Here is a 13,999-nt window from a genome sequence, read left to right as displayed (position 1 = left end):
TATAAAACATTTTTTATCCATTTAAATTGAATATATAATACAAAGTTTTTAAAACTGAATACATATGGAAATAGTGTTGCTGTATATCAAACCATAAGTTCAACTCATAAATTGTAGAAAAAAATAAATAAAAAAGTATCATTTTTAGAATTTTTAATTCCGTTTAATTACTTGCTTGATCCAGCGTACAATGTTAATTTCAAAATTCTTTCCATACATAATAAGGCATCAACTTACTCAGTGAAAAATTGAGTTACAATAAAATACAAATTTAGCTAAGTGGTCTATATAATTATGGTTTTAAAGAAATGTATCAACAAATCGACGACCTATAAATTATATCAAAAATTTTGGTTTTTAAAATTGACCCAAAGGTTCGATTTCGATACTACCAATCTTGGTCTACATACATTTGTGATGCCTCTCCAACCTCAAATCTACCAGCAGGTCTTGACGGAATCCGTCCTACGCTTTGGTCAACCCCTCTGACGTTTATCCGTCGGGTTTTTTTTACTATAATTTTTTGTTATGTTTATTAAAAATTTATGGATCCGTTACTAAGCCCTATACTCATATGTTAAAAGCCTATATCTTATATTAAAGGTCCATCATATTCCGAATTATATTTATCAGGTGCAGTTACTGGTAAACAATATTTACCCAGCGTTTTGTAGTCATGTATTCACTATACACCACAATATTATTAATTTAGAATTTTTATTTTAAATTGAGCTCAAATAATTTTATTATCGAGTGCACATAAAGGAAACTTAGTTAGAAATAATAACTCACCTGAATTGAGTAAATAGGGAAAAGGTAAAATATTTTAAAACACATTTTTTAGTTGTTATAGTATTTATAAATAAGCAATAATTTTTTTTTATTACATAATTATCCAGAACAAAATTTAGGGTTTGAAGCAATACCTCTAAACAGAGAATAAAATAAGAATTTATTTTAAAAAATGTATAGGTACCATGTTTTTGTTTCTTTATATTTTATATGATACCAGATACGTCAAAATAAATACACATACGTTTAAAACCTTGTTAATACTGACGCTAAAGTCTTCTGTGACGAGAAGATTGAAAGTCTTGTTTAGGATTCTCTATTGTTTCAACATTTGGGTTTATCTACGGTAGATGAAATAATGTGGAATTCTCCTGAGGATTAAACGTATAATTCCAACGAGCAAACCTTTTTGAACTACAAAGCGAATTATCAGTCATTCCTTTTTATTTAGAATATAGACATATTAGAAAGATAACTAAACCCCTACAAACAAAAATATTATAGGATCTAATTTAAATTTAGAACTTATATAATAATATAATAAAATTCAGAGAGTCACAATGTAACTAACTGTTATGACAAATACGTTATAATATCAATCTTTGTTAATAAAAGAGATAAAAAAGGAGGTATTTGATTTATGTGTCTGAGGCCTCTAAGTATATGTACTTGCCCTGTAATTATTTATAATATTATAAATTTAAATCATATATAAATATAATTATAAACAAATGTAGATTATAAATTTAATTTAATTATATATTATGTATTATATACGTGTGCTTGACATTGAATTATGTTTGGAAATTAAAAGTAATAAATTATTTGATTGAAACAAGTATATAAAAAAAAAGTTTATTTAAAGTAATCTAAACATTTCTAAGATCTTTCCTTATTTCTTTAAGTTTTTTTTATAAGCAATACAATCACACCATATGAGAGGTTAAAAAAAAATAATCTTTAACCCACAGTGTTAAATATGTTTCCTAATTATTATCTATTATTAGAATTAGATGAATCTCAGTTCCATTCGAAAATGGAAACCACCTCTACAGGATTAATATGGAAACTTCAATGGAGAAACCATTCCCTCGTAATTAAAATTAATATTAATAAATGAAATACTAAATTTATATTTAACTTAACAGAAATAAATATAAAACTGTTCATTTAAAGTTAGAATTACAACAGGTAAGCATTCTAGGAGCATCAGACTAAACATGAGAATGAAGTAAATAAATTTCATGTTCAAAATTTTGATTGTACATACAATTAATGAAAAAAAACAAAAAACATTGTGTCTTTATCCAAAGAAACATAAACATTAATGACATTATTACGGCTTCTATCTGATAAGACATCAATTGCTCAAGAAATTTCTTGGAAGTGAAGATGAAATGTTAGAATGAAGAATCATCGACTCGTAAGTGACACATATGAATATACTGAAATAATAATAGAAAGAAAAAAGTTTTAAAAACATTGATTCATTTTATTTTTATTTTTTTACACAATCGTTTTTCAAACCTATATGTCTTTGACAAATCGTTATTCTCAATAATCTTACATTTATTAGACTCCTTTTTAATGTTGTTTCTTTGTAGCACTAATGAAGCCCTGCAATGTCGGCTTTCAATAAATAATATTATTTCATAAAATATAATAATAATTAAAATATATAAAATATGGATTTATCTAAAGAAGTCAAAACAACATCATAACTGATCCCATTGTTGAAGAAGTTTCCTAAATGCGAGGATGAGATATTTGAAAGAAAATTTCCTTATTCCTAGACAAAAAAGTTATATCGGATATCCGATATGACCACATAACGAAGAATGGTTAAGAAATAACAATTTAAATAACAAGAAAATTGTTATAAACATTACAGTTTTTATTAATAAATGATATGTTGAGGATTATGACTATAATGAATCTTATAGTTGGTAAATCCTAATCTGCGATTATTTACAATATAAGTAAAAATGCAATTATCAAATTGTTAATATAAAACCTTTTATATTTTTATAAATACGTTTTTATTGTTATTTTTAATTATACTTAGCGTTTTAATAACATTTACCATAAAATTGTTCATCGAAAGATATCCAAACATTGTTAACAGCATTGTAGCTTATTACTGATAAATACGGACGTCTTTTAAGTCCCGACATGAAGGATGAAAACATCTGAAAGAAAAATTGGCTCGCCTTCCAAGATAAAAAAAAAACCGTATAAAACTGGTCTGACAATAAAGTGAAAAAGCTTTTAAAAAAATAATGAATTAATTTATAAAATAATTAACAAAGCTCAATAAATGTTTTTTTTTAATAATTTTAACAATAGGCTAAAATAATTAGTAGTAATAATAAAATACTGTTTTAATCCTGAACAGTCATTGTTAAAATTGAAATCAGTTGATTATCAATTCCCAACAATCTAAAGTAATTACTTTACGTGTTTTATTTGAGTACCAACCTAAGGTGTATGACTGTCCTTAAGTTGTACGGTGGCAGTGAAGTGTTCGTTAGTTCTGTTTATTAAAAAAAAATTGTATATTGTTGGCATTTAAAACCATTAAAACATTATGTTTTGTTGCGTATTTCGATATGATTTAATTGCTTATTTTCAAAATTCTTGAGTAGTTAGTTTTACCCACACAGGACGCTGAGGAAACGGCACTTCTTGTTATGAAAAAAATTGCAAAAAACGTTTCAATTAAATTTAAAATGGGTAAATACATTTTTAATTTTAAATACACAATTTTTTTTTTTTTTATCAGGTTAAACAAAAAGATAATCATAAATTATCAATCATAAACTACAGGAAAATCACAACCCTTTGATATTTTCATACTATTTATTTGAAACATCTTCTCCTTTATCATATCAAGTATGTTTTGATGTTACGCTTTTCATGTCATATTCATAAGATAAGCCATCATGTTGAATTTTAAAATAAAGTTATACTCTAAGCGCTATAATTTCACATAATTTTATAATGTTAATAATAATTCTTAATTACTCTTTGCATGAATAATAATGCAAAGAGTAATTAAGAATTATCTATCATAAATTCCAGGAAAATTATAGCCCTCTCATATTCCTCATTTAAAACATATAGAAGACGTTTCGGGCTAGTGCACATTATCAAGTCTATTCTCACGTAGTTATCATATTGATGAAATAAGCTATTATTAAGTAAAATACTTGGGTATTTATTAATTAATTCTTAATAAGAGAGAGCCTTTTATTTGTCTTAACTATCTTAAAGTGCTCTAAAAAAGCACAGACCAAAGGCCCGAAACGTCAATAAGCTTTAAATAAAGTAATTGAACTATGAAAGGGTTAAAATTTACCTAGAGTTCATAATATTATTTATAAAAGTATTGTGTTTATTCAGTCTGTTCAATTTCGACATATCGTACCACTTTCAGATATTTCAGAAGTAATTTTGTTGAGGCTGTCAACATTGGGAGTGTCGTTGACGTCAGGTCTAGTGGCTACTTGTTTATTAAATAAAAACTGGTCGAGAAGTCAAAGGAAAGCTGTTTCAGCCAAGTGCGCATTAATGAAAGAATGAGAGCGACGGTGAGCGGCAGGACATAGTACTACTGATAACAAAGATAGACTTACCTTCCACCCTGCGGAACTGTTGCTGTCACCTTTATCCTTGAAGTAAGTCACGTTTTGGACCATCCATTCGTAGATCTGCGATAAGGTGAGCCTCTTGTCCGGCGCCGAACCAATAGCCTGCGTTATCAAGTCCGCGTAAGAAAGATTGCCCCAAGCGTTCCTCCTCGACGAGTTCTTCTTTATCTGCTGGGAGGCTCCCGGTAGGGCGGCAACGACGCCGCACTTCTGTTCGGCCATCTCCACCGAATCGGGCTCGATGAATTCGCCCGGGCGGGGCAGAGGCCAGGTGTTGGAACGAGCCCTGGCCTGCGGTTCGAGTCCCATGTCACCGAGTCCCGATGGGTCCATCCTATAAGAGTAGGCGAAGGAGGAAGGCGCTGAAGAGGAAGAACCGAACAGAGGATCCGCTCAGAAGACACACATGGCAATCGCACAGAAGGGAACGAATGTTACAGATAACTACGTCACTATGAGAGAAGACAGACACAACGTGACACGAAGGCAGCCTGGACGGCTCTGAAGTAGAACGCAGAAGAGCGGGACCAGCTGAGAGTGACGTCAAGGTGCGCACTGCTCACTGCGCAGCCCCTCCACCGAAGCTACAAGTGTCGGTAATTAGTTCAGTACTCGCCGCACTGTCGTTAGTGTTGGTGGGTGTCTTCCACCTCTCTGTTAGAGCACGCTTATCTCTACACTCACTAATAGAGTCATTTATCTTGTAATTATAAACAATAGAAGACTATCATTATCTGTTCATCCACTTAACTCCTAGAGTCATATATTAAAAAAAAATTAAATAATACATTTTGTTAACTATTATGCTAAGACATTAGTTTCAGAAGTCAAGACAAATTCCTTAAAGGGAAGATGTAAAGCACAGATTAACTGCGGTATTGTAGGACGATAATCGGGGTAATAATAGTAAAAAATCTATTTATTGATTCTTAATCAATAAATAAATAGTTAATGTTTGTTAACTAATAAATAGGTTTTTAAAAATATTTTATACCTTTCTTGACAGCCACTCGGACTATCTTCCTACAATCTACTATAAATCTTCCAATAATTATGGTACTTGAAAAATTTAAATTAACTTGCTATTTTCAATTGAAAGTAATTATAATGACTGATAAAATCTACATTTTGATTGGTAATGATTGGTGAATTTCCGAAACGTCCGAAGAATAAATAAACAAATAAAAAGTAAGGACGGTTTTCCCCTTAAAATAAAAATAAAATGAATGCAAAATATTTCAAACCCTAAGAAGCAGATTAGATAATAATAAAAAAAAATGCAAAAAAATTTCTTAGTATACCATCCTACCAGCCACGATTTCACCGGCGTGGAATTTAGATCATAACCGATTGTTTCACACACATGATAATTAAATGACCGATCATCTGATTAACTGGACAACATCCGTAATTAATAAATAAAATTAAAAGGATCAACCACTAAAAAAAATAAATAAAAACTGACATAATAATAAAATACATCCATGCAGCCTCAAGATTCTTTATTAATTAATTTTAAATATCCAATGTTTTTGGCAAACATGGCCATTATCAAGGATAGCATATTAATTACATTATACTTATTAACAAATTTAAAAACCTTATTAATTCTAAATTATCATACCTCAATTTGAATTTCATATTAATCAGTAAATAAAAATAAAATAAAATTAATCTATGTTTATCATCTATTTCAGTTGGTCCTTTTATTTACAAATTTTGTTTTACTACTATCAACTAACTTATCAACACATATTATTTCATTATATATTATATATTACGACTATTAAAATAACAACTGTTGATAAGTTAGTTGGTAATAGTAAACCAATTTTATATTAACTGAAATATTTCACCAAAATCGAAACCAACATTAAATAAATTAACGAACAACATTAATTTTATTTTGTTTTGTTAAACCTAATAGCCTACAACTTTTTGAATTATTAATGTGAGATTATAAAATTAAAGGTATTCTAATTTAGACTTAATAATATTTGTTTAAATTGTTATTAATAGGAAAGTAATAAAATCTGTGAATTAATGGATTGTCCTTCAGAATGATGGTGTTGCCCCAAACGGTGGATATTTAAAATGAATTAATAAACAATGTTAAGTTTAGATGGATATATTTTATAGCAACTAGTCTTGGAAAAGAAATTAAAATAATAAAAAAAAGGACTTTACAGAAACCGTATTCAGCTTCAACTATTTTTTTTTTTTTTTTTTTTTTTGTCAAAGTAGGACAATAAACTATATATTTTTTATTTTTTTTATTTTAAATCATTACTGACCGCAATAAGGAAATAAATTATTAAATCCAAAAACATTCTAACTGTGAAAGATAATTTGTATTAATTCATTACTATAATTTGATTTGTTTTTTGTTTTTTTTTAACGGATTAGATCATTTGATATTACCGTAATTACGTAAATAAATGCACACACATAAAATATGCTTGTTACAATGTAAACCTTACAAAATAAACTCGTCTAATTTAGAGTATTTTTTATGTTTCTATAAGTACTTTTTATGTCTGAGAATGAGATTGACTTGCCCAAGACACGATTCCTCGTTTTAGCGAGAGTTATAATATGGCTTGATATAATTATTTTCAAAGATAAGACAGGCCGCACTAAGATACGGGGGCAGGTCTGGTAGACAACATTCCTTCTAATTATTTTCGACGTTATTATCTCCTTAAGATCTTAAGGCGAATTGACCAATTGATTACCAGTCAGGTCATTTTCAGTAAAAAATTTCAAAGTTAAGAAACTGCTAATTATTCCACCACCAATACCTCGTTTTAGAAAGAGTTATAAAGTTGCTCGATATAAATATAAGTTTTCAAATACTCCTCTTCTCGTTATAAGCTAATATTTTCCCATGTAAGATAAGAATCCTGCTAATCGGTATATTGGGGCTGGGCGAGTAGACAAAACTTTCTCGATATTTTTTTTTAATATTAATAATTCAATAACATAAATTTTTACCAATTATGCATAAATATAAATTTTTATTATAAAATTTCAACTATTAACCATTTTCTACGTACTATATCGGAATACATTTAATAAAGAACAGCTATTATTAATATGGCATATAACAACAATAAATCTTTTTTAACCTTTTCATGCATCTTCGTTATTCATAACTTGATTGTAGTAATACCACATAACACAGAGATGAAAAAAAAAATTAATTAATATATAATACATTTTCTGAAGAAATAATGAATACTGATTAAAACAATAAATTAATTGCATAAGCCTGAATTTTTGTTTGATGGTATTATAAAAATAAATACCAACAAATCCCATCAAATCACATTTACGCTTCATCGTAAACCAGCCGACAGCCCTACAGTATACTTTAATAACGTGGCTCTTACCCCTGTAGAACAGATTCGTTATCTTGGACTACACCTTGACAAACGACTAACCTGGAATCCTCACACGACTGAAAAGATACGAAACGGCACGCAGATTTCGACTATTACAGCACTTACTAGACAAACGGTCTAAACTTCCAACTCATTACAAAAGACTGATCTACATGATAATAATAAGGCCCATCTGGACATACGGAATTGAGCTTACTAAACCTTCGAATTCCTCTCGTATCCAATCCTTACAATCCAAAATCCTTCGTAAAATCCTCAATGCTCCTTACTTTGGTACTAATAAAACCATCCATAAAGACCTAAATGTTCCTTATGTAACCGATCTAGCCCGAACCTGATATCATTCCTTCCATTATAAACTCTCTAACCACCCTAAACCCACTAGTTTCTAACCTTGCTTCCTCTTCCATTCCTGGCAATCCTTCGAGGCGCCTGAAGAGAAGAGGGCCTCGTGACCTTATATTGTAAAATGTTTTTCGAGTTCTACTACTGGGTAGTTTCTCTACATGCTGTATCATATCATTATCAATATGTCATTATGATCAAATTTGCTTGTTGTATTTTTTATTAGTATCAATAAATAAATAAAAAAAAAAGGTATTATAAAATTTTTTTTAATAGTACAGTTCAATTACTTACAACCTATTGAGAGTAATGATGAGCAAAATTATTTCTTTTATTACTAACTTTGACGTCAATTTAATTCAGGGTTGAATTTTATATATATAAATTTTATACTTGTTCCTTAATTTTAAATATTTTAAGACAGGTCCTAGCATGAAAATGAAATCTTGTTCGATTTTTAGTCTAATACAATGATTCCCAACCTTTTTTTTTTGCCGGGGTAACCCTTTTGGTAGAAGTGAGCAAATGGTGAAACCCTTTTGGTTGAAGTAGGAAGATCTAATGCGGTGCGTACATCACACAACATTCGCTTATCATCCTATTTACGTCCCCATGTTATTTTTAGATTTACAGACTCGTGTTCAAGTTTTCGCTATTTTTTATGATTTTCAAAAAAAAAATCTAAGACCAAAATGGGGTAAAATTTTGGACAAAATATTTTTATTGTTATTTTATTACATTATTATTTTATTGGAGGATTCCAGAAACCTCGAAACATATATTTTATACTTAGCATAATCGGAATATTTTTCCTTACTACATATTCTATGTAAAGGTAAGTGAAAGTAAAAATGGAGGAACCCCTAAATCATCATTTGATACAAATACAGTGATTATACCAGTATAAAACCTGTGCAAAATTTGGAGACCACCTCTTAAGTTATTTTGTGGGGCACCTCGAAGAGGATCTGGTCTAATATCAGAAATATTAAGTAATGACTTTATTTTTATTGGCTATGAATTGTGGTAAATCAATTGGTGACTCCTTTTAGATTTGATACCAGAGGATGTTTCTTGTAATGTTGTTATTGTCCATCTTAATTTAATTAACATGCTTAACTTGTTTTTTATTTTTTTACTTTCACTCACAATAGTATGTATTAATCTAATTTTAAATCTGAAAATGATTAGAAATTTTTAGAATTTAGAAATCACCGGTGAAGGAATTTTCAAGAAACGTTAAGTGGATGACGAGGGACTGCTATTCATAACCAAGGGCGCTTTGGAAAGTTTCGCCGTGGTTTGGAAATCTCTCGGAGGGAAACTATATCCTATTTATAGTAAATATCACCGAAATTCGAATAGTGATCAGTACTTTTGCCATTATTATTATATTTTTTACCAAATATAATAATAATAAAATATAATGATAGATGTTTATCAACTTTGATTTTTAATATTATATTATCTTTAATCATATTACATCATATTACTATGTGATAAGTTTCAATATAAAATATAATAAGCTGTAAATATCATTTAGAATTTATAAATATGTATATAAAACGTTGTTTGATTTCTTAACTTTTTAGTTTATTATTATGAGAAGATACCTTATAACGATATAAGGAATATAGAGTAAGGGTCATCATTGCAATCGTGGAAAATTTCGAATCCAAGATTTCGACGAAAATACACATTTTGGGCCCAAATAACCAAATGGTCTGAGTGTGTGTGTTTTATCAGCGTAGCTCAAATAGTTGTTTTATTATTTTAAAGGGACTTGTCTAGGAATAAATAAATAATATCATTTTCAATTATTAAATAAGAATTATAATATTCTGGATTTAACGTCTTCTAGAATTGCAAGGTCAGATTCATTTGTAGTATAATCTTTAAATCTATTTAAATTTTATACATCAATAAAAATTTTTTTTCCTTATCTTTTAAGATGAATTCTCCTCGATACATTAAGAATTTACATATCAATGATTATAATTACCAACAGAATGGACATAATAGGAATAAATAAATAAGAATTAATGATATTAGAATAATATAAAAATAATAAAGATAATCCGGAGAAATCATTTTTAAAACTTGATGAGTAACAGTAATTAGTTACGGTGGTTTATGAGGGTTAATTTCGAGGTATACCAAAGATTTAAATTTATACTTTCTTACTCCCTCTTTCAGCCTAGTTAAGGAACTTAAGTGTGATAATGAAAAATAATTATTATTATTATTATTAGTATGGATTTTCTTTTTAGGAAGTTGATTATATTAATGTTTTAAATTGTTGAGGTGAAAAAAAACTTCCGAATAGAATATAAACTATTCCATATCTTGCCTCTTTCATTATCCCATACTCATGTACTATTGCATCCCAAAATTGTAACATTAGTGTATCTTGTGCTACAGAGATAGATTAAATACACCACTGAAAGGCAATAATTTCAATAATGTAGTTATATAACAATTTTAAACTGTATGTGTATAGATAACATGATTTCAAAAATGGAAATTGAAAAAATGACAAATATGAGGTAAATATGATTTAAATAACTTTAAATATACACACATAACATATAGATAAAAAATAATAACTTAATTTTTACAATTTTAGAATGCAATGGTGCATGAATATGGGATAATGTCCCGAAACGTACAAACAAAATGTTTATATTCTATTCGGAAGTTTTTTTCACCTCAACAATTAAAAAAAATATTATCATGTTATAAAATAAAGCAAAAGAAAACCTCTTGTATTTATAATATTATTATTGTGCAATAATATATCTCAATTTAATAATACTTACAATGACGTATTTATGTTATATGACTTCATTAAGAAGGCGGCTGAGTAATTCGTGCGTTTGTCTTTGCTATTACGTGCGCTCAAAAAAATTTAAGGTCCGAAAAAAATTATTTAATCATTAACTATAGAAAATTGTATCTGCTATTTAAAAAGTATAGCATAATTTTCACAGTAAAGTGCTAACCTTCCATGTTATGAAGAGAAAGTTAAAATAATGTGTTTTAACTCTTCATACAACTGTACCAGTTGAAATAATTAGTAAATAGCCAATTAATGATTCAATTTATATATTTATTTTAATTACATAAATAAATATTATCATTAGGAGTGGTGATATTGATTATGTTAATGGTGATTGGATGAAGGAATTTCGTCCAGCCAACGAAGGGGTTGTAGAAGACGTAGAGTGGGGGCATGGGAGGTATATATGTCACTTCGAGTTGTCAATATACAACTAACTTGCATAAGGAATTATTAATAACGACAATAACCAAGGTACATAAATGTGTGCGAATGTTACTATTGTACATCGAGAGAGGCTGAGGGATTCAAAAAAACAATTTTGACAAAGGCGAAATTTAATTATTTTTTTGTTTTAGTCAGCCAATTTTTTTGAAAATTGAAAAAAAATCCTGAGTTTATAAAGAGAATATTTTTTGTCTTAATTTTTAACATTCTTTTCTGTACGCTCCACCATTTTCGAAATATAAGCAAAAAAAAAAGAAAAAAAAATAATAATTAAGATCGTTTTGGGGTTCTTTTTTTGGGCTAACAGTGTTCTGTTAACTGCAAGGATCGTCAAGGCACTATTGGATAGAGGCCTCTCTAGACTAAATAAGGAAGGTAGAGGAGAAGAAAAGAATAGAAGACCTAGAGTCAGCCCAACGACTGTGGCCAGCTGGTAAAATATAATGTTTGGTGAAAAATATCTTGATATCTCATAATTAAATATCTGAATTAATAGTTTTATGTTTGGAACCATCTCACTAAATTTAAGTGTAATTTATGAGTATTTTTATCGAATTAATACAATAACCTTTATATGACCTAAAGGAAGAGACTTTAAGCTGGATTATGTCTAGGTATCAGAGTCGGGTGTAGCGCACTGTTCATTGGATCCATTCTCGTAGGTATAAACGAGGCAGGCTGGCAATTCTAATGTATTAATTCTTTGTAGCTGCTTCTACAAAGAGAAATATTGAGAGCTTTTCTTAACTCCGAAAGGCGCGCCTGGTATACTATGCTGCATAACAAACTACCCGACAATCAAGTAACACCAAATAGATCATAGAAACTACATAATTATGAGTACCTATCCCCACTCATAAGAAGGAAAGACATTTTAGTTGTTGCAGATCAAAAACCAATTATAGAACCTCCAGGAGGTCTTACCCAGCGAGGAAGGGTTGGGGAAAGATGGCGAGCAATTAGCGGTCGAACCGAAGACATAAGGAGCCTTCGCAAGGTGGAGGCTTTCCCACGTTAGTCCCCGGGCCAATTAAAACCCCCCGACGTTATATAAATCCAGCAAAGGCCCTTTTGAAATAATAGCCCTTAAATACCCTTCCAGGCTGTTTTATGTGCTCCCTTAATACTTTCACTCCGGACACCCTGCATCCACCAATAGCTGCACTCCATTAGAGGAAGAACCGATATATTGTGGTCGTGGTGGGGGGTATTACCTAGTAGTCTATCAGCTACTGAAAAAAATGGGCTCACTTCTGCGATAAAGTTAATTCGAGTGTCATATTTTTCAGTTTTTTTTCCTAGATTACAAATATGATGATTCGGAAACAGAAGTTCAGCTTTGCTATGAATTTTTAAAGGAAATATGCATTTTTTCCAAAACGTTTATCAACTTTAGTTTATCTTCGAAAAAGTCTGGTTACATTTTAAGCTAAAAACAACGATAACGGCCCAGCTGAGCTCACCACACCTCCAAATAAATGGTGTAAAAGAAACTGTTTTCTCGTTAAAAAAAAAAAAAAAAGGAAATGGTTGTTTTATTATCGTTTCCCATGTTTTTTAGATAATCAGCATTATCAAATTCTAATCAAAAGTAAATACGTTTTGAACTACATGGAAACTCACATTTTTTACTATACAATTAGATAATTTTTTTTTTTTTAGCTAATAATTAATCAACCACTGGTTCTATAGGCGTCGTTCTGTCCTTTAATCTTTAATTTAACTTCAATCTAAAAAATTTTCCTTGTGGATCAGTATTTTCCTCAATATTTTCTTGATGTGTTGGTTTTTTTCGCTATCATACATTCTCAAATTATTAAAAAAAAAAAAAAAAAATTATATTTAGAGCTCTTAACAATATAGTAAAACCAATTATAATGTAACAGTATACTATAAATAATGATTTTTTTTTTTTGTTGCAACGATATACCGTTTTTGTTTTGACACCGTTTGGTAGGGATTTGGATTTAAGTTAAATTGTAACTAATCCTTTTTTGCAGGTTATCTAATACTATAAACGTTTGATAGGAACATTTTTGAATAAAATGTATATCATCTAAAAAATCATTTTTTTACACACCATTTTCACTTAATCCATCGTAAAGAAACGATTCTCGATTTCAGGATCCACCATATTTATAATCTAACACAGAACTGAGGCTATAGATTACTGCAGTAGGTAATTTGGTGGGCTCAAACGTCAGAAAATTTGTAAGGGAGTACAATTTGAGCTCATTTCACTCACCCAGTATTCATTAAGCATGATATAGTCCATAAATCAGAATAAACAAAGTTGCAAGAACCGCTTGTAATCGGATTCATTCGAGCTATCGCAAGATAATAGATGCTTAAACTGCCTTTATCTTCTGTTCAGAAATTTTTATTCTCGAAATCTTTACCTTCTCCTTCACTACTAAATTAATAGCTTCATAACTGTAAATTAAATATGACAGCATAGCTTCATCTCTCTCTCTCTCTCTCTCTCTCTCTCTCTCTCTCTCTCTCTCTCTCTCTCTCTCTCT

The 13,999-nt window shown here is 29.5% G+C and overlaps 1 protein-coding gene across 2 annotated transcripts in view; it reads right to left on the bottom strand.

The window, feature by feature from the left end:
• The window catches only part of foxo (forkhead box, sub-group O), a 318,297-nt gene extending 313,325 nt beyond the window's left edge, over positions 1-4,972 (bottom strand). The window contains exon 1 of one of the 2 annotated variants that reach the window (XM_067053102.1): positions 4,428-4,972. In XM_067053102.1, coding sequence (XP_066909203.1) covers positions 4,428-4,775 — 348 coding nt within the window. In that variant the 5' untranslated portion in view covers positions 4,776-4,972. The remainder of the gene's footprint in view (positions 1-4,427) is intronic. The other variant, XM_067053103.1, reaches the window with a different exon arrangement.
• Positions 4,973-13,999: the final 9,027 nt, after the last annotated feature.

This window comes from Halyomorpha halys, unplaced genomic scaffold (genome assembly GCF_000696795.3).
Source record: "Halyomorpha halys isolate HHAL.00 unplaced genomic scaffold, Hhal_1.1 Scaffold4.1, whole genome shotgun sequence".
NCBI classification, from domain to species: Eukaryota; Metazoa; Arthropoda; class Insecta; order Hemiptera; family Pentatomidae; genus Halyomorpha; species Halyomorpha halys.
Note: the sequence above shows the minus strand (reverse complement) of the source record. Positions and strands in the feature narration are given on the sequence as shown.